The sequence below is a fragment of the Nematolebias whitei genome, chromosome 22, assembly GCF_014905685.2.
Source record: "Nematolebias whitei isolate Nwh7 chromosome 22, NemWhi1, whole genome shotgun sequence".
Taxonomy (NCBI): domain Eukaryota; kingdom Metazoa; phylum Chordata; class Actinopteri; order Cyprinodontiformes; family Rivulidae; genus Nematolebias; species Nematolebias whitei.
Genome location: NC_056519.1, coordinates 18,904,381 through 18,925,445, shown reverse-complemented (window position 1 = coordinate 18,925,445; position 21,065 = coordinate 18,904,381). Strand labels below are relative to the sequence as shown.

The following is a 21,065-nucleotide window of genomic DNA, read 5'->3' as shown; positions in this document are numbered from 1 at the left end:
AACAAAACAATCATTTTTCATAATTCCAACCTTTAAGATTAAAGAACAATAAAAAAGAAATAATTGTTGTCAGACTTGGTTGTTTGTATCTTTATATACTGTATTTTTCAGACTATAAGTTGCACTTAAAATCCTTTAATTTTCTCAAAAATCAACATTGAGCCTTATAATCTGGTGCACTTTATGTATTAATTCTGGTTGTGCTGACTGACCTCGAGCTGATTTTATGTGGTTATTGTGAATGAGTATGGTACCTTGTAAACTTCATGGTTGTATTAAAGGAAGTGATTAACGTTTTAGTAAAATGTGTTTCAGGGCTGGTCGATGCTCACACTCATCCAGTCTGGGCTGGAGACAGAGTGCATGAATTTGCGATGAAGGTATTTTATTTGGTGTGTTGTGACCTCAGTCTGCAGCGCTGGTCTTTGAGGGCCACTGTCCTGCATGTTTAGCTGTTTCTCTGCACTTGCAGGAGCCTGTTAATCACTTGTTTATGCACGTCAGGTGTGTTGAAGTAAAGAAACATCTAAAACATGCAGTTTCGTGGCCCTCGAGGACCAGGATTGGACACCGCTGGTCCACAGCTTTACTGAAACCTTGTCGTTCTCCCGCAGCTGGAAGGTGCCACCTACATGGACGTGCACCAGGCCGGAGGAGGGATCCACTTCACGGTTGACCACACTCGAGCTGCCGCTGCTTCAGAGCTTTTGGCCTCCCTGAAGAGTAGGTTGGTGCGAATGCAGCGAGCAGGAACCACCCTGGTTGAGTGCAAGAGTGGCTACGGCCTGGAGCTGCAGACTGAGGTCAAGATGCTGGAGGTGATCGAGGAGGCGCGACTCTCTCTGCCCATCAACATCTCCTCAACCTACTGCGGAGCCCACGCAGTGCCCAAGTAAGAATCAGTCTTTTAGTGGTAAGAAAAACAAGCTTTGGTGTCACTTCAGGCTCGTTTTTCCCTTTCTCAGAGGGAAGACGGTTAAAGAAGCCACTGAGGATGTCCTCCAGGTCCAGCTGCCTCACCTGAAGGCGCTGATGTCTGCAGGGAAACTCCGAGTCGACAACATCGACGCGTTTTGTGAGCAGGGAGTGTTTGACCTCGAGTCGACTCGCTCCATCCTGCAGGCTGGCAAAGAGATGGGTCTCAACATCAATTTCCATGGAGACGAGCTTCACCCCATGTATTCCGCTGAGGTGCGGCTGAGCTCACGCTCGTTTGTTTCTAAATCAGTTCAGTACTGTGATTTCTGCAGTCAAACCATGGCAAGATGGCCACCACGGCTAATTGAGCACAAATCAATGCAGAAATGTCTGAATCTTATCAATTTTAGAGTTACTGAGCTAAAATTTGAGATTGTAGATGAGTCATCCTCGAGTGACAAAAGATCACGGGTGAACAAAAGTTCTTTTTTTTTTTTTAACATGACTGATTTAAAATGCTGAGCAGCAGACGGTGTGAGTTCCTCCTGTAAAGTCGGTGCGTGTGTGTGTGACAGATGGGAGCGGAGCTCGGAGCTTTAGCCATCAGTCATCTTGAAGAAGTCACAGACAAAGGAATTGTTGCCATGGCGAAAGCAAAAACCGCTGCCGTTCTTCTGCCGACCACAGCCTACATCCTCCGGTACTCCGACATAAATCCTCCTCCACACGTCCACCCGAATGTGTCATTGAGTAATGTGTGTGTTTAGACTTCCTCAGCCTCGAGCCAGAGACATGCTGGATGCAGGAGTAATCGTTGCCCTCGGCAGTGACTTCAACCCCAACGCCTACTGCTGCTCCATGGTGAGTCCAACAGGAAGTGTTCGAATGTTCTCTCTTCCTGTCGGTTACGCCCTTTCTTCCAGCCAATAGTGATGCACCTCGCCTGCGTCAACATGAGGATGTCCATGTCTGAGGCGTTAGCTGCAGCAACCATCAACGCAGCGTTCGCTCTCGGCCGTTCTCACACGCACGGATCCCTGGAGGTCAACAAACACGGAGACCTGCTGCTCCTCAACGCCACACGGTAAACGCGCACTGCAGAAACCGTCACGTTACGAGGCGGAGTCTGGAAGAGTCCGAGTGGCTTTGAACTGGTTTGTTTCTTTTTGTTTTGAGATGGGAGCACCTGATTTACCAGCTGGGAGGACACCAGGAGGTCATTCGTTACGTCATCGTTAAAGGCGACGTCGTGTATGATAACAAAGGAACCATGGAGCTTTAACAGTTTTAACTCCCTGCTGACTCGGGTAAGAGATTTTTACAGAACTAAAACGAGCAGAGCTTGGATTATAACTTATTCCTACAGCTTTAATTTCTTATCTCACCTGGGATAAAGTCGGTTTATTGGCTGGAAATATGAGCTGCACTGATTTTCATATTGATGTCGCGACAGGTATAAACTCAGTGTAATTCCTGCTTTAACACAGAACCTTTTGTCAATATATTGCTACAAACCCTTAAATATTTTCATATTTGTCATAAAACAAAGACTAATGCACAAATTAAGAATTTACCTTTATTGAACACGTTAGTAAATGTATTTTTCAGACACCTCTAATCCTATTGAACAAGTTTATATAAAGGCATATTGGAAAGTAAATACAATCATAAAAAGCTAAATGTTAAAAGCTATTCACAAAAATATCTTGGTGCATAGATTAAATAAATGTAAGTGGAGCACATCTTTTAAAACATCTTTTTTTTATTTATTTACCCAAGCTAATGTGAAACAACTGGACTTCTACTCTGTAGTTGTAGACACTTTAATTCCCATGCAGAAATCTTCCTCTGTTCAGAACCATTAAACTTTACCAGACCCCCAGTATACAAGCTTAACTCACATGCAACCTCACTGGGAATCCATAGGGTGGGTCATTGTTGTTTATGAAGGTGTGAATACTTAACGTTGGTCTTTCTCATTTGACATAAATAGCCTCCTTCAACCCCCTCCCTAACTATCTGTTCTCAGTGTGTCAACGAGAGCTCCTGGGAAACCTGTCCTGCTCCAGTAAACATCACTGCACAGGTTTCTTCTCACCAGAGACTCCACTGCATCTGCAGTTTGGCCACGATGTCTACTAGACCTCCATCCAGGAGTTTTTGCCCTTTTGGCTAATTTAGTGTTTGTTTAGTCATGCAGCTGAATGTCTGAAGGCATTTCTGCATTGGCATGCACGCCCACACGCGTCCAACCAATCGCACAATACAAAAAGTTCAGCCCAGCCGGGCCTTGTGTTGAGAAGGGGTGGGTGAAGCTGCTCTGACAACAAAATGACGCCATTTTTGTCACATAACTATGTCGATGAGAGCTGATTTCATTGCTTCGGATGCAGGACCCTAAAGGTTGTATTTTCTCAAACGTGCAGGTCTACAGACACCGTGCAGCTCAGTTTGTGCGTGTTTTGTCTGGACCAGCCTCTATCAGATGTAAATGGACCGTACTTGTATAGCACCTTTCTATCTAAACTCCAAGTGCTTTACAACACAATCATGTACCTCCACACGCATTAATACAGCACTCTATTACAACATTAAAAGCTAACTGAACAAATATTTCTCTATATAATGATATAAAGAATAATCAGTGCTTTAGATCACATTCATACACTGATGGGACATCTGAGGCAATGAGGGGTTCAGTGTCTTGCCCAGGGACACTTCCATCATGGGAATCGAACCCCCAACTCTCCCATTGGAGGACGACTGCTCTAACCACTCGGCCACAGCCGCCCCACTGCGCCAATATGTTGCATTTAGTGACTTGTCTTTTGAGTTTCTTATAATTTTCTACTAACAGGACTCCTAGACAGGCTGGTCTGCAAACCACCCAAACAAGCTGAGCAATATGGAGTCTGCAGTTCACACCTCTGTATTTAAACATACTCCACAGACGCACGGCTCCACACAACGAGAAGGGGCTCGCTTATTATTTTGAACAAAAGCGTAGATTGTTCGAGAGGGGCGAAGGAAGCCATTTACGTCGAGAACCAACTTTAAGCAGAGGTTTCAGCCATTGCCTCTCACACCTTCACGTGGTTCAAACAAGTGGGTGGGGCACGTGCAGTTGGAGCTCCTTCAGCGGGGAGTGAAACATCTACAGCAGTGGAATTGCTTGTTTGTTGAATGTATACCAGTAAACAACGGTGTAATGTTCAGGCTTCATACGTCTTTCCTGCTCTGTGGATCTGCTGATAAAGTGTCATGGAGAAAGCCATACCAAGCAGCTGAAAAACAAAACAAAGATAGTCCCATAAATCCACTTAAAGGAGTAGTTTGGTCATTTTTGAAGTGCTGGATGTTCTAATAGTACTGAGTATTGAACAAATCCCAATTATCCGACAAGCGGCTCACCTGAATGACCAACACACACATGGCAATAGTCCCCAGCAGGTGTTTGTTGTCATCCAGCCATTCTTCTACTTTCTCATAGCAACCCTGAAAACACACGTGAAGATTAATCACTTTGTGCAGATTCATGAATGCTGGGATTAGAGCTTTGTCAGTTTAGGTGAAAATCCTCCATTTAAGTGTTGAAGAAAAGCACGAGGGTGGAAATGTTTGTACATGAATATGTTTGGGCGATGAACCATTGGTGAGTTCTAATTACAACACACTGCAGTTTGTGTCAATATTCCAGGATTTAAAACATCCAGTGGAATATGTAAATTTTAGTTCTTCTGTGACTAAAGCAGCATGCGAAACGGGTTAAAAAGTATATATTTATGTATATAATAAATACATTCTGCTGCCTGGCAGTTTAATTGGAAAAAGAATCGAGTCCACAAATAACTTGTTTTAACAATGAAGAAACAGTCAAACAGAACTTTTCATATTATGCCAAAAACACGCACCTCTATTTAAAGCCACATCCCAACCTGGGTTTATTATTATTTTAATTCGACATTTAATCACTGAAAATGATTTAGCCCCAAAATAAAAACCGTAACGAGTTGACTTTAGAGAAACGCAACACTTTCTGAAGTTTCCTTAATCTTTCTTGCAGGTCATCACAAACCATCTGGGTGTGGTGCAAGAAACAAGACCGTTCCAGTTAACCAGTCACTCTAATGGAAATACGATTGTCCAATTATGATGCATTTGTATTAATAATGTACAATAAATGCTGTTTCTACAAAAAAGCTTACTTTTTTTTTTTTCCTCCATCAGGTCAGTTTATTCCTAAACCTTTACTAATTGTTTAATAAAATCTATTTCTGCTGTGTGCAAATGTTTCAAGTGAAACAAGGTATTCATGTAGGATTTAACACACTAAATAAAGATTTTACTAGTACTGATCCTCTCATAGATTTTGTGTATTATTAAATGTAAAAGTATTCAAATCCGATGTATGGTTTGGTGACTCACTCGTGTCCAGAAGGTGTTTGAGGCGTTGCGTCCACAGCCCTGGTCAACCTGCTGGCAGCAGCTGTCGGGAACGACGTTCTTGTGCAGAGCAACATGCCAGTCTTCATGGTTCATCACGCCACAACACTTCCACTGAGCACACGAACAGGAAGCGTTTTTACAACCCAACAGCAGGGTGAGTTTTCTCCAGGGGTTTGTCTGGAGTTTACCTCTCTCTGTATGGTGTTCCAGGCGTCCCTCAGCCCGACGTTGTTATCTGTGTTGTACAACACTAGACCTTCTTTCAGGTCCTGTCTGGCATTTTCATTCACCTGGAGCGACAGAGGTGGAGAATTAAACGTGGGCTAAATCAAGGCACAACACGTATTAAAGGTCCTACCTTATCTGTGTAGACAAAGAAGAGGATGAGGAGGATAAGTTCGGCCAAAAGGATGATCAACAGGACGATGAAGAACTGATTTATAGAAGAAAAGACCCTTTTTAGTTCCAAATCTTTGAAGCAAAAAATACGACCAAGAGCATCATTTGTTGCAGTGTTCCTCATACCACCTAAACACATTGACATAAAACTAAAGAAATGCACTGTGGGTAATGTAGTGTACTCACACTCAGCAGCAGGCACTTGTTCTCCTTGATGGCACCCAGACAACCCAGGAAACCTGTCACCATGATGACCGTGCCGAGGGTGATTATGAGGTTGGCGGCAGAGAGCGAGGGGAAGGAGGGCGACAGGGTGGCGAAGCTGCCCTGGGAAACCGAAAGCCACACGCCGACACCCAAAAACCCACAGCCGCCCAGCTGAAACGCACACAGGAAACCAGTAAACTTCCTGCTGATTTAATGATGATAAATTATTCTGATTGGGCTGCTGATACTGATGACCGTGCTGGGAACTGCCACTTTATTTTTCTTACAAGCAACAACACTTTCTGGTCTTTACGTGGTCTTAAGTGACGATTTAAGAACGAAGAGTCGAGGGCTAAAGTAATATATAAACAAATGTACCTTTTTTTTTTTTTCCAGAACAAAGTTAAAGACGACATGAGATGTGTAAAGTGGGATGATATATTACAGAAAACACAAGCAGAGCCAGCATTAACTTCATTTTGTAAATTATTTTCAGCGGTCTCCTTGGTGAGATGATCACTTAAGAAATTCAATGAAAAATAAATGAAATGAAACGAGTTGCTGTGATGTCAGGGAATGCTGCAGATTGGAAAATTTATCGTTCATTTAGAAATTAAATTAAGCAGGCAAAAGAAAAAAGCAATATCAAATTAAATTTGAGCAGTGTAGTAATAATGGTAAAAATACTATGGAAAACAATGATTTAATGGTAAAGGTAAATAGATCTCTATACGTTCAAACAAACGAAGCAGTCCTTACTAAGCCATTTAAAATGGCAAATTACTTGAATAATTATTTCTTGGGAAAGGTGAATGGGATTAGAGATGAAATGCCTCTAGTGAGTGGGAGACTGTCGCATGAAATTATTAAAAATCAAGTTATGACAAATAAAAACAGCCATTTTGTATTGAAACATATAACTGAAGAAGATATGGAAGAGCTGCGTAGATAAACCATGTGGAATTGACAATATGGATGGAAGGCTTCTTAAGATCTCAGCTAATTTAATAACCAAGCCTTTATGTCGCATTTTTAATCTGTGTTTGGATGAATGTATTTACCCAGATCTGTGGAAAATGTCAAAAGTTATTCCGGTGGATAAAAATTTGAAAGAACCTTTTAACGGGGCAAAATACCATTTTACCAGTTTTAAGTAAGTTAATGGAAAAAGTTGTGTTTAAACAAATTCAACATTACCTTGACTTGAACTGTATCTACTCTGATGTTCAGCATGCATATAAAGAGGGCTACAGGCTGACAGCTCTTAATGATGATTGGTTAAAGCAAATTGATGGAAAACAACTGGTTGGTGTGTTTCTCGACTTCAGTGCAGCTTCTGGCTTCAAAAACTCAGCTATTAACTTTATGAGTAGTTATTTTATTGAAAGGAAACAATGTGTTATGTTTATTGTAATTTGCTCATATTATATATATATATCCCTTCCATGCGGAATTCCACAAGGTAGCTGCTTAGGTCCTCTGCTGTATTTGTGTAAATTACATGTCATTTGAATGTCAATGCATGCATGACTATATATGCTGATGATACAATGTGTCTTCTGATAGTTTGGATCAAGTAAATATGGTATTACAAGAGCTACTGTCTATTTCTGAGTGGGTCATGGACCAAGTTAAAACTGAATGTTTCAAAAACAAAGCGTATGGTTTTGGGTTCTAAATATTTTGTAAGACACACGCAAAAGTTGCCCATCTTTGTACAAAAACAATAGAACAAGTTGAAGAAGCTAAGCTACCAGGAGTCATAATAGACAAAACTCTTTCATGGTCTACACAAGTTAATAAGATGAGCAGAAACATTGCTATAATCTGGCGTAATGCACATTTTATGTCTCTGGAAAAAAAAAAAAAAAAAAAAGTAATACAGTCTTTAGTTCTTTGTCAACTTCAATATTGTTCAGCCGTTTGGTCAAGTGCTTCAAAAAACATCTGGATAAACTCCAGGTCGTTCAAAATAAAGCTGCAAGGCTAGTACTCGGCTGTCATTTTAGAACAAACGTTGATTTCAAGCACTGGCAGGCATCAACTCCAAAACTGATTCAGACTCAGAATAACTGAACATTTTACCCAGAAGAGCAGGTTGAAGAGGAAGAGCATGTACTTCACGCAGCAGATGCAGCCACGAGCCATGATCGAACAAGAAACACCTGCAATGTAAACACAATTTAAAGAATAAAAGATCATTTTAGCAGAATGATGGGGTCCAGTAGAGGGTGCACTTTTAAATAAATCAATAGATTTGAATTGTGTGAGATGAAGTCACACCACACTGTTCACACGCATCAATGAAACCACTTCACCACAATAAACTCACCTTTTCAACAAGCAGGAAAATATCAGCTAAAGTGTTTCTGTAAAACAAAAAGGAAATAACACAAACATTTAAAAACCTAAGTACTGGCCACATCTTCAACTAAAATGAGTTTTCTCACAGATTTTATTAAAGTGATCATTTAGATTCCTTGGTTATGACTTTTAAAAGTCTACAAACTGTCTAAAAATCTGAAATCATTTCTGACCTGAAAGGAGTAAATTTAGTTAAAACATAAGAAGCTGAGACCAAATACTGTTTGACATCTTTATCAGATGTGATTCTCAAGATACATTAAAATAACTTTCTGATGTCAAACACAAACAAATCTTAATAAGTACAGTTAATAAGTTCATAAAGGGGTGAGATGGTGTAGAAAGCATTTAAAATGTCAGAAGGTTCTCTATAAATTAAAGCAAAATGTGAACATTTACAACAACTTGTGATAAAGTTGCACAGTCTATTATTTGAATGAATCATACAAACGAGATGAACCTCAGCACCTGCAGACAATCAAATCACTGAGCAGTGATTGGCTCCAGGTTCCAATAAATACCTCATCACTTGTGTACCACACACAGAACCAGGTGCTGCAGGCTTGTCCTTGAGCAGAGATCCAGAAATGACTTGTGGACTTGGTTTGGGGTGAGCGTTTGTTGTTGCTTTAACTCAAACGTCCTCTTTTCTTTCTAACCTTCTTGTTTTGTTTCCTGAACAGGATCTTGGTGGTGTTCTTGGTTCAAGCAGAGCATGTATGTTGTCTCTGGACTGAAGGAGGTAAGAACAGGAATGTCAGCTGTTGGTCCAATGTCCCACCACAGTGGACTCATGTTGTCTCCTCCTCCTCCTCCAGCTCAGAGCTTCCAGAGCAGCAACACATATGTTGGCCTCCCACCACCAGATGGCAGCCTGATCACATCTGGCAGCCATCCCCAGAATCAAGTCAGACAAGGCTTCATTTCTCCACTCTCGTTCCAGAGCAGGAGCTTCAACACTGGTCCTGCATTCCCCAGTGGTTTTGGTCCAGGACTCTCCACTAGGAGTTCCACACCAGTTTCCCAGCCAGCCCAGAGTTCAGTCAGACTGGTGAAGAGCAGAGCATTCAAAGCAAACAGGCAAAGGCTGTTTTCACCCAGGGCTGATGCTCCAATAGGAGCAAGGCAGTCGTTGGGCCTTTCTTCTGTTGCTGGTGGTCCTCAGAACCAGAAGAACCCCTCAATCGGCAGAAACTGGTCTGCTCTGTGGGGAACGCAGCGTCCTATCAAGTATCCTGTTTTGGCTCCCAGGCAGATGTTTTCCTCCAGACCTGTTCCTGCACCACGTCAACCTTCCAGGGTTGCTGCTAAAATGCCTTTCAGCGAGGTGGGCTCCTCTTCTCGTCTGTTCGGCCCAGATGCTCCTGGACAACGTGGACTCTCTGCACTGATGCAGACATATGCTCGTGGTCCTGCTAAAAGGGTGTTATCAAATCGTAGATCTGAAGGACAGAAGGCCAGGAGGTTCTCTCCTCACACCCAGGCTTGGAAACCTGCCATGGGGCATCAAGGAGGATCCAGACCCAAAAGCTGGCTGCAGACCTACAAAACCAGTCATGATCTGGCTGTCCCCAGGAGCCGCACCGTGGGAGCTCCTGGTCAGGGTTTTTCCTTGGCTACAGTTTACGAGATCCCTGCAAACTTTGGTGGCTTTGCTATCAGACGGCTGTAATCTACTTATTAGAACAAAGTGACCAACTGTCCAACAGCTTCAGATCCCTTCAGCGGATGGTGCCTCCCAGTCCCTACACCCAAAAGATTCATCCAGAGGCTGGACTAAGATCAAGCTGCAGCAGACTACATGTTTCTAATGTAACAAGTGTTAAATCTATTTTAATGTCTTTAAATAAAAGTACTTTTTTTTTTTTAACTGACTAATGTGCACTGAAATATCTTGTTACACTTCCAATTTGTAGTAGGCACTTTAACTGGTCTTGACCTTAGTCCTGGTGTAATTAGGGCAGCTGACTTAAAACCAGAAAATCACAGGGTCAACTTTGTCATGAAGTCATTGAGTAATTGCTCCCTGGGTGCTTGCACAGCTGCCTACTGCTCCACCTGGGTGTACGTCATGTGTGGTGGGTTAAATGCAGAGAACTGTCATTGTGTAGAAACATGTCTTCGGCATCAGCCAATTTTTTTTTTTTTTTTTTTTTTTTTTTTTTTTTTTAAACCATAGACTAATCTTGCTGGAAACATTCTGCAGATTCGGAGTTGTGTAAAATTCAATAACTACTGGATCCCCTCTGCTCAAGTGTTTGAACTTTATTCTCACACCATATCTTTACGGTTCTCATGAGCGGAGTCAACTGAAACTGGTTTAAAATTAAAGCTCAAATGCATCTTAATATTTAGAACATTTTAAAATGAAACTGTACACTTAACAAATTGTATTGCATTAAACATTTTCTAACCATTTTAGGTGCATTTCCAACCAAGACTAACGAGAATCGACTAGTTTTAAACTTTTTATTTTGAGGTTAAAAGCATCGGTGACGTCACCGGTCTAACTCCAGATGCCTGCGTTAGAAGTTTCCGCTAAACTGCAAAATATGGACACCCATCATTTTAAAACGCGTTTCTCCAAATTTTGCGGTGATGCAACTTGTTTTTGTTCCCCAGCAGAGAACCGATCCGTTTTTCCGCGCCTCGGGTAATGTTTGTTTGATCCCATGAAAGCGTTGTCGAGAAAAAAAGTGACGGACACGAAGCAAAAAGGTCCATTTCTTACCGTTCGCTAAGAACTGGCGTACATCTTCCTGCTAAAATCTGACGTTTCACCAACAGAAAGCTTCACATGCTGCTCCTCTTTATGGTTTAATCAGTTGTTTCAAATACAAATCAGGCGTTTGAGAGCAGCAAAGTTTTGTCGACGCTGGGAATGATTTTTTTTTTTTTTTTGTGAAGGCAGTGAGGACAGAGGCAGACTGGGGGCGTGGCCTGTGGAATAAAAAGGGAAAGAGCCTGAGCAGTGTTGTGCTGAAAAAAGTACCCCTGTTGTAGGAAATGCATTTCAAATCGCTTGTTTCAAAATGTCAAATCTTTGCAGAACTATGTAGGTCACAAATAAAAAATGAGATAAGTATGGTATGAATAAAAATGGGTATTTTTATGTTTTTATTATCTCAGTTTATTATTTAATCATTCCTTTTCCACGGGTTTCCTTTTTTTGTGCACAATAAATTCCAAATTAATCAGGCAGATAGCAGGGACAGCTATGAAAAGTTTACCAGGTATTTTTGTACAAATTTGGATAAGAACACTTTTACTTTTTGTTAGAACACACTGTATACGAAATCTCTTTTAAATCCAGTATCTGTAAACAACAAAGTCTAATAATTAGTTGACAATAAAAAATCTATTAGTTTAAACATGCAAATGGTTTACATTGCAGAGCAAACCCGAATAGTTTATTTCAATGCGCTTTGTGCTATTTTTATCTTAAGATTTAGCATTAAAAATTATTTTATTAGTAATTTCCACAAGTATTGTAGTTATGTGAACGTAAACTGCAATTATGAGCAATTTTACTATAAAACTAAGTGTTACATAAAAGTTGAAATTAGTAAAAAATATATATATTTATGAATCTTTTCATTATTTTCTCTCCCTAAGGTCACTGTTTCACACATTTACTAAGTGTATTTTTTAATAAATTGTTAAAAATGTCCTAATTGATATACACCAGTAAAATAATGCTTATATTAGTTGTGCAAATGAAACAATGTCATTTATGCTAATGTTAGTTAACAGGTTTTATGTAATTTTGAATTAAAAATTATTGTTATTTTCTTCTTTCGGCTGCTCCCTGAGTTAGGGGTCGCCACAGCGAACTAAGTCGCACAAAGACTTGACAGTTATTTTTACGCCTGATGCCCTTCCTGACGCAACCACAGACCACCGAGCTACCACAACCCTCTGTGTGGAGCAGAGAGCTTTAAAAAAAAAAAAAATCATTATTTAAAAAACACCAGTACTACTACATTTTGTCTATTATGAACAATTATAATTTTTTTGTTTAGGAATTTTATTGAAATCAATCTTAATACGGAAACCTAAGCAAAATGTTAAAAAAGCTGATTTTAAATAAAACACTAATTCATATTTTTACGTTGTGTAAATAAAAATGAACATTTCTTTCATCTTTTAAACTTAGTCATTTTAAAAAAGGCTCTAAAAAATATAAAGCGTAACCACAAGTTTAAAAGAACTTATTGTGTCCCTATGAAATAATTTGTGCACAGAAACCAGGAATACAGAAACGCTTGGGCAGAAAACGTTTGTCCAAAATGATAAATGTATGAAGAATAATTTACACTCGTATTAAGTTCAAATGTCCGATCATGAAGTCAAACGTTAATTTAATAAAGATTCTTCATAATAACAAGATATAAATACATGACTCTGAACAAAACATAGCAAATAAAAACATATAAAAACATTAAAAGCTTGATTCCCATTTTGCTGCTGCTGTTGAGCATTCATGGTGTAAAACTGTGTGTGTGTTTGTGACACTGTGTGTTAAGATTAAAATTCAGCATCCAGACTGTCGTCACAGTGGGGGTCTGCAGTTTTACCCCCACATTAAACAGACTGTTTACGAGTTAGCTCCTTTGTTCTGATTGGTTCATCCCATAACCCATCGATCCGACTGCGAAGAGTTCAGCTGCACCGACTCGCTGCTCTCCCCATCCTCGTGCTGAGAAACAGAAAATAACGAGGAGCAAATAAACAAATATAAGCCAACGTCTTGACAAATAATGATCTCACAGGTAATCTGAGGAATTTATAAGTTAGGTGACAAAGGTTTTAGGCTTCAGCAGACCTTGTTGGCGATGGCCCGGAGTTTCCCCAGAAGGGAGGGTTTCTGGGTGTAGACCACGTCGTCATCTGGCTCCTCCCCCTCAGCCAGAGCACAGCTGTCTGCAGCTGGCAGCTCACACTCCTTGTTGGCAGACATCACCAGACGGGAATACTTGTACTCCAACCTGCGTACAAACCGCAGCGAGTGACTCAGAAAGTGGATCAGCACGAGGCAGCAACTCTGTGACCACAAGCATCTTCTAACAAGAACACTTCTTTTAACCATAGGGCTTATTTTAGCTGCCATGACAGAGCTCTTTGAGCAGTTCAGAGAAAACAGAGCTGCACTTAAATCCGTCTTCCACTTAACAGATCTTAACTTAATTTGTTTAATTTCAGTGCCTCTGAACATAAAGAAATTTACAGTAGAACATATTTTTTCCATTTTGTTTGGAGAAATATAAAAACACACAAGTTGAGCCAAAGTGTGGTCCACAAAGATGAGGCAAACTGTTGTTTTGGTTTTCCTGTAAACCAGGGGTTCCCAACACTGGTCCTTGAGGAACACCAGCCTGCATGTTTTAGTGGTTTCTCTGCTCCAACACACCTCATTTTAATTAATGGATGATTAACAGGCTTCTGCAGAACACAAAGAAGTATTTAAATCACTGAATCAGGTGTGATGGCGCAGGGAAACAACTTAAACATGCAGGATGGTGTTCCTCAAGGACCAGTGTTGGGAACCACTGCTGTAAACAATGTTTCAGTCTGAGCGTGGTGTTGTGCCGTCAGGTGGTTGTGAGGAAAATTTGCAGGTACTTCTCACCTCTTGTTTTTCTTCCAGAAATAAAACGTGAGGGAGAAGAGCAGCATGGCTGCGAAGGCGCCCATTCCGAGCCCGACCTTCAGCCACAGAGCGATGACCTCACAGGGGGCGGAGCTTCGAAGAGGCAGCGAAACGCCCTCAGTGCACAACTTTGGCTCATTCCACACATAAAGAGTTTCCTGAGATATAAATGTTTGTGATTATTAATTTTAGTAATATGAAAGAAAATAGAAACATCTATTTCATTAATTAAGCAAACTAAAAAACAAAATTTATGATGACTTTGTGGTCTGAAGATTTTATTTGTTACAGCACGATGCTTTTATCTTTAAAGGAGAGTGTAAATAGATGATTTTGGTTTACCTGCTGACCCTTATGTAAATGAAGAAGTTCAATCCACATAAAATAAGATCCACATAAAAAGCAGGTAGGCGTTTGTTTCCATTACCTGGACGCCCCCCTTACATGCCCCCTCTATCTGATGATAGTCATTCTCGGTGCAGCGTGGACAGGCGCTGGAGCTCTCCCACAGGAAGTGAAACGTGCATCCATCACATGTTCCTGCAGGACAGGAGCTACACAAACACAAACCAACAAATCACAAAGATTTATTTCATTCTCCTATACGGGATGAGTTTTCTTTGGCTTGCAAATTCATCATAACATGCACGCTAAAATGGGATTTATTATTCTATGGGTAGAAAAAATAGCCAGTGAAACTTTATTGGTCATTAAATCATTTTATATGTTGAACACTAAGTGGTATCTAGAAGGTATTTATGAAAAAAGTAAACGTTTTAATGATGCTGAGTATGAATAAATGACCATGATGAGATGGAACCCAGACATTCTGCGATGTTACCACACATTAACACATGGTGACATAAAGTTTTGATATGTTGTGCAGCATTGTTTGTAAATTTTAATGTCCTGATTGAAACACGTACAAGGGCGCAGACAACTCTCCTCGTTCAGACTTTTCTGGGTTACATCGAACCGTGATGACGGAGCTCCGACCCTGGTCACATGATGCTGTCGCCTGCGCTGACCTAATTTAAGATTAGATCACAACAAGTGTAAAAACAGTAAAAACAACAAAAGCTTGTTTAAACTGACAGTTTTTTGTTCTGTACCTGTAGAAGAAGTTGATGTCCGGAACATCATTTATGTTTTCTGGGAAAAGGTCCGGTTTAGCGTTCACACCGTTGAGAACAGCGTCCACTGTTGCTCCTAAAAACAAACACATCAAAGTGATTTTTACCAGCTGGTCATCTCTGAACCACACACGGCCTTCTACCAGCGGCCATACCAACGAAAGTATCTGCGAGGCTGATGGACTGGGAGGAAATGGCCATCCTGAAGCCCCGCCCATCTGCAGGGATGATGGTCGACTGACAGATGAAGCTATCCACCGTGTTGACAAACTGAGTCAAGTCGCTCTGGTCGTCTTTGCTGGACACGTCGGTGACGTTATCAGTGCAAACAGCAGCTCTTTTCCCCTGAGAGGACATGAACACAGCATCAAAATTACCCATCAGTTTCTAAAGTTAGATTTTATTTGTTAAAAAAGACCCAAAGGAGAGAAATTATCTGTTGAAACGACATATAAGGCATGTCAATTAGCCAAATTACAACTTTAAGATAAATAAAATACATATTCTCTCTTGATTTGTTGTCTAGACTAAATGGTAAATAATGAAGACAAGTTTTGTTTAACTAAAGGCAAAAACACCCTGGATTTAAAAATACTACTATACATGTTTACAAAGTGTTATTGTGTTAAGAAAATAATGCAACAGCACACAATAACGTGACAAAACATGAGGCTTAAAGATGTGCAAACTTAAATCTGAATTTATCTAAAGTACTGTCATATTTAATTTAGGCCTGTCACGATAACAAATTTTGCTGGGCGATTAATTGTCTCAGAAATTATTGCGATAAACGATAATATTGTTTGAAATTTGACAGCAATTGTAAAATTTAAGAAGAAATGTTGGTTAATTTTTGTGTGTAGTACCTTTTTTGACCACTGGATGGCAGTATAAGACAGTTTGAACCAAAGGATGGATAGTGAGGGATCAAGCAGCGTCTAGGAAAAATGGGAGGGAGGCCCCTTGACGTGACATGGGCTGTCTCTCTCCTTTTTTTCGGTTCTGAAAATGGCGGATGCTCTGTGTGGATTGAGCTCTTTAGCATAGCATTTTTCACACAAAGCTTTTAATAATAAAAAAAAAAATCAGTAAACAAGTTCTCAGCTTCTTTTTGCAGAGAAAAACAACTTTTTAGACAAAGACACGGGTTTCAACCGTGAATTTTGGAGCTTTGACAGGACGGAGGTCCCCCCCCCCTCCCCCGAGGTTGGCCTGTTAGCTTAGCTCGTAGCTTAGCTTCTCAACTTAGCTGCTTTTAATGATCCAAAAACACAATTTTAGATAGTTAAAACGGATTTTAAAGAGAAAGGGAGGGGTCAGTGAAGATCACCGGAGTTTAGCTTTTTGTCGTCCAGTGTCTTCAGTAGAAAGAGAGAGACACGAAGAAATGATAAAGCCGTTAAATAAAAATGAGTTCGATAATTTTCATTTATCATACGATTAACTGATTTATTGTTTATTGCAACAGACCTAATTTAATTTATATTTTATGGAAATATAGGGACACTAAAACAAATAAAAACAGTGAGTTCAGCCTTTAGAGAAGTATTTTCAATTAAAACATGATAATTGATTTCCACCAGCTTTAACGTGGTTAGTTGTACGATAGATGAAATGAACAGGGTTACCTCGTGGCCACAGAGGCTGATATTAAACAGGTGAAGATATTTTGTGCCTTTAGAGGTGAAACTCGGACCGATGATCAGTGAAGCCACGTCACTCATGGGTCTGAGGTCAAAGGTCAACGTTCGGTTGTTCTCGGTGTGGGTGAAGGAGCAGCTGCTGTAGCAGCGGGAATGTTCCTGACAGAAAAAATAAATAAAAAATGAACCTTAAAACAGAGCAGAAATAATACTGACAGATTGAAAAATAAGTAACATGAACGTGTGGGTTTTTATTTATTGACTCAGTCAGATTAGCTGAGCAAACTGCTGTGCTGTTGAGTTTTCATCAATCTATTAATCTGCTCCGACTCCTGACAAAAGCAAAAAACTATTTTTACAGAAAGCTAACCTGAGAAATAGTGTAATATTTTAATATTGCAAAAAGCTTAAATTTACTGTATGATTTGAAACAAAACAGCTGAAAGATAAAAAAAAAAGGGATGAACAGCTCAGAAAACATCTTTTCACCTTGTTGCTGACACTTCCTGGTCCACAAGCGATGCATGCATCCTGACCGTAGGTGTGGTGGCCGGCCAGGTGTGTGTTGGCCGGGCACTCCTGGCATCGGTTGCTGTCTCTGTCGATGTAGAAACCAGCCGGGCAGGGAACGCAGGAGGAGCCGGCCCGCTGGGAGTTCTGGGGTATCAGAGCACAGGCCCGACACGATGACGCCACCCCGTCCAGGACATTCGTCACACTGATGGAGTAGATCTTCACCGTGTCACTGACGTATCGACGAACCTACAAATATAATCCATTTAACTGCTTTACAACTTAAAGGTATTGAAGCTTCTATTTTATTTTGTTTTTATTTTATTTGCATGTTTTCTCACATCTACAGCGTGGCTCGTTCTTTGAAAGGCCCATGTGTAAGTGACTGAAGCATTTCTGGTCATGCTGTGTGAGAACGACTGTTTCCCCTTGCTGCCCTCCCAGGACTCCACCACCGTGGTGCTCTTCCTGTTCACATCCTGCAGGGGGCGCACGAGTACGAAACACTGAACAGTTCTTATCATAACAAACGCAAAACAAAGAGCTTGTTCTAATTCACTGGTGAAACGAGTCACCTAATTTCTACCTTTAACAAGAACACACCATCATGAAGTAGAGCTCGCAGTCGGCGGAGCAGATGGTCTCGAACACAAAGGTTATCCGACCAAACTCGCCACTGGTCATTCCTGAGAGGGAGGCTGGTACCCTGCCACAAAACACAATCTGACATTTAGTTTAAACATTAGCAACAACAGTCCAGCTTACTTCTGTTTAATCTCAAAGAACTAATTAAACCTAAAAAAAACTCTAATGAACGACAAACTTACTTGAAGCCAGGTGCATGCAGGCTAAGGATGAGATAATCGTTGTCTGAGCTGCCTGCTCCACTGCGAATGTGGTCTCCTGCGACCTCCCATCCTGATGAACAACAGCACAATGAGTTACTCGAACTGAAGTTGGTGTAAAAGTTTATAAGTCAGAATTTAACCATTTTTTCAAAAACTAAGGTGTTAAATTAAATATCTACCACAGGTTAGATATTTATAACCCTCCTATAGAGCCCTGCATTAAAAGAGCTGTATTATTTTTGAGGATCCTTTGCAGCCTATTGTTGTGTTTTATTTACATGGGACATTGGAGCTTTGGTCAGGGGATGATGTCACATCTGGGTTAATTATGTTCCATTATGCAAGTTGAAAAACCAGCAAGATTTGATTATTGCTGTGCTTAATAACTAGGCAAACTCATATTAGCAATCAATGGCGGCTGGCCAATAGAGGGCGCAAGGGTGCTGCCCCACCATTCACCACATTACCTTGAATAAGACATTCAATAAATAAATAAAAATTAAACAATAAAATAAAAAAATTTCAAAATATATGTATATATATTTTTTAGTTGTGTAAGATAAATATTTTATAGTTAATGATGTTATTTTGTTCATCGACATTGTCAGATTGGTGACGTATTGGTGACCCTGGGGCGCAAACATCTTTGCCCATAGACTCTTGTTAAAAGCTGTACATGCGCAGTAGCTCCTCTTTGATAAAAGAGACAGGACCATTCTGGGGCGCACCTCTCCTGCGCCCAGAGCTGAACAGACAGAGATGCAAAATGGAGCAAGAGAAATTAAATAATTCAGCGAAGTCAGTTAAAACAATACCTTTTGAGAGAAGAACATATCAGGAGAAGCTAGAGGTGAACGAGCTTGGACTTGATCAGCCAAACATCACAATTAATCAGCAGTCATGTTTTGGTATATGTTTACTTTGGAGTTATAGCCCTAACCCCCAGAGAAAACTCCACCAGCCGCTACTGTTAGCAATACAAATTTATAACAATGTAATTTTATGTGTACAGCATGGTTTACACAAATCAAATCAGACAAGACATAGAAGAACAACATGGATTTCCACTGTTATCCACAGCTTCAAGTATGCGATACAAACATCCTCGAGTTTTTCACAATTACAAACATGAATCTCTCAACTGACAGTAGAGTCATAGACCTTTAATACAGCCATGCAATAGGGTTCCACAATATATCAAAGCTGTCATCATTGTCAATATAACAAAGAACTGCTCGACTACAATCAATGGACAGATTTTTATTTTCCTAACTCTGATACAAATAATATTTTGGACCTCATTCCCTTGAGACACAAGCCAAGTCCAGATGGTAGAGGTGAAGATGAGGACAGGGTACAAAAAAGTGTTATGATGACAGAAGAGAGGATTGAGGAAAATACGATTTAAAAATATTTACTGCAAATTTTGTCCCCATTGCAGTAGTCAACAAAGGAAATCTGATCAATGCACATCTATCTTGGGGGTGTGTTCTCATGACTCAATGAGAGTACGGTACCTCATTGGTCATTCAAGGGGGATTTCTGGTCACATGGCCACAGAGTGGGATTATGGGTATTTAGTAGCAAAATTGAAACCATGTCATTCACTCTGTCTTTGTCACAAAAACCCGCCCACAAGATGAGTGTGTTGGACAACTATATGAGCACCTGAGAATGCCAAAGGAAAATGTTATTCAGCGGTAGGAATCTTGGCAGACGATTTAAAAAGTACATAAATTAGCTGCTCCTGTGTAAAATCCGCGGAGACCAAAGCGTGAGAAAAAAGTAGTGGCTTATACACCGGCAATTACGGTATCCATTTTTCCTCTGATAGTGGGCATCTCCAATTTGTAGCCATGTTTTTATGTTTGTTATTGCTCTAAAAAGTGTCAAAAATAAAACTAAATAAAATCTAAGTCACGCTATAAAATATGTACACAGTAAAAAAATCTAATCTGGATTAGTAGCTCAATTTCTACATAGGAACATTAAATCATATTTACTTTAGTTTGTATGTTTTCCTTAGGTGATTATCATTAACTCGGACGTCTGTAACAAAGATATTTTGACACTGACCGTTCATGTCGTCACATTTGGAGTTCCCCACGTTGAAACAGGAAGTCTTCATGTTGGACGGCAGAACGTTCCACCATTTGTACTCGTAACCCAAGACGGGCTCTGTACCTGCAGGACACTCAGCGCACGCTGGTACACACAAAGACATGAAACTCAAATGATTTAGAAACACGACGACAAAACCCTTCTGGAAATAATCTCATGTTTGAACAAGAACTATCTGTTTAAAGGCTGATTATTATTTCCCCTCTTTAAAAAATGCATTCAGAAGGACAGGTGGAGACTTTTGGAGCTGTATGACAAGAACCCAAAAGCATGTTTAGACTATAAACATGCTTTTACATGAAAATGAGCAGGCTTTGTGGGCATAATTAACTTTTTCTTAATAACTGACTAAATTTAAATGGATGTGCAGCTCAACAAATCTTTAACTGTTTATTTAAAGCAAAACCTACAAAATAAAGTGGAACTAGCTTTAAAAACTAAAAAAAAGATGATATTGATCAAGTTATCTGTATTTTACTTTGCAACTACAAGAAAGAGTATATATACAGCCACTTCTATACTAGATATGCTTGTGTAGACATCCATAAGATACTATACAGATCCATAATCCATTATGCTATTTTTGTCACCCTTAGTGTTCTAAAAGTATACAGTAAAGTGTGTACATGTCTTAAGTAAAAGTATACAGTAAAGTATGTACATGACTTTAGCAATAGTACACAGTAAAGTGTGTACATTACCTTAGTAAAATTACACAGTACAGTGTGTAAATGACCTTAGTAAAAGTACACAGTATAATGTGTACATGACCTTAATAAAAGTCTACAGTTAAGTGTGTACATGACCTTAGTAAAAGTACATA

At 40.0% G+C, this 21,065-nt stretch overlaps 4 protein-coding genes across 4 annotated transcripts in view; 2 read left to right on the top strand and 2 right to left on the bottom strand.

The window, feature by feature from the left end:
- Nucleotides 1-315: 315 nt before the first annotated feature.
- On the top strand, nt 316-5,117 carry amdhd1 (amidohydrolase domain containing 1; the record flags this gene model as incomplete). Its single annotated transcript, XM_037695908.1, is given in 8 exon segments — nt 316-380; nt 615-892; nt 966-1,191; nt 1,494-1,618; nt 1,686-1,779; nt 1,842-2,002; nt 2,095-2,225; nt 4,982-5,117. Coding segments are annotated over 7 exon segments (1,055 nt in total), but the record flags the coding sequence as incomplete, so codon positions are not given.
- Nucleotides 3,970-11,243, bottom strand: LOC119428252 (tetraspanin-9). Its single transcript, XM_037695910.1, has 9 exons — nt 11,066-11,243; nt 8,303-8,339; nt 8,056-8,135; nt 5,950-6,141; nt 5,723-5,797; nt 5,553-5,654; nt 5,344-5,475; nt 4,330-4,413; nt 3,970-4,202 (listed from the first exon to the last, which is right to left on the bottom strand). Exons 3-9 carry the CDS (start codon nt 8,116-8,118, stop codon nt 4,131-4,133), a joined length of 720 nt encoding a protein of 239 aa, XP_037551838.1. The 5' UTR covers nt 8,119-8,135; nt 8,303-8,339; nt 11,066-11,243; the 3' UTR covers nt 3,970-4,130.
- LOC119428251 lies at nt 8,879-10,145 on the top strand. Its single transcript, XM_037695909.1, has 3 exons — nt 8,879-8,944; nt 9,018-9,076; nt 9,153-10,145. The coding sequence occupies exons 1-3, from the start codon at nt 8,922-8,924 to the stop codon at nt 10,004-10,006; spliced, it is 936 nt and encodes a 311-aa protein (XP_037551837.1). The 5' UTR covers nt 8,879-8,921; the 3' UTR covers nt 10,007-10,145.
- Nucleotides 11,244-12,722: 1,479 nt separating the features above from the next.
- The window catches only part of LOC119428223 (endosome/lysosome-associated apoptosis and autophagy regulator family member 2), a 22,055-nt gene continuing 13,712 nt past the window's right edge, over nt 12,723-21,065 (bottom strand). The window contains exons 10-22 of the mRNA XM_037695871.1: nt 20,198-20,326; nt 18,101-18,191; nt 17,877-17,979; nt 17,615-17,752; nt 17,250-17,522; nt 16,746-16,919; nt 15,273-15,462; nt 15,097-15,193; nt 14,911-15,012; nt 14,412-14,538; nt 13,964-14,142; nt 13,160-13,322; nt 12,723-13,033 (exon numbers count right to left, since the gene is read on the bottom strand). Coding sequence (XP_037551799.1) covers nt 12,962-13,033; nt 13,160-13,322; nt 13,964-14,142; nt 14,412-14,538; nt 14,911-15,012; nt 15,097-15,193; nt 15,273-15,462; nt 16,746-16,919; nt 17,250-17,522; nt 17,615-17,752; nt 17,877-17,979; nt 18,101-18,191; nt 20,198-20,326 — 1,838 coding nt within the window. The 3' untranslated portion in view covers nt 12,723-12,961. The remainder of the gene's footprint in view (nt 13,034-13,159; nt 13,323-13,963; nt 14,143-14,411; nt 14,539-14,910; nt 15,013-15,096; nt 15,194-15,272; nt 15,463-16,745; nt 16,920-17,249; nt 17,523-17,614; nt 17,753-17,876; nt 17,980-18,100; nt 18,192-20,197; nt 20,327-21,065) is intronic.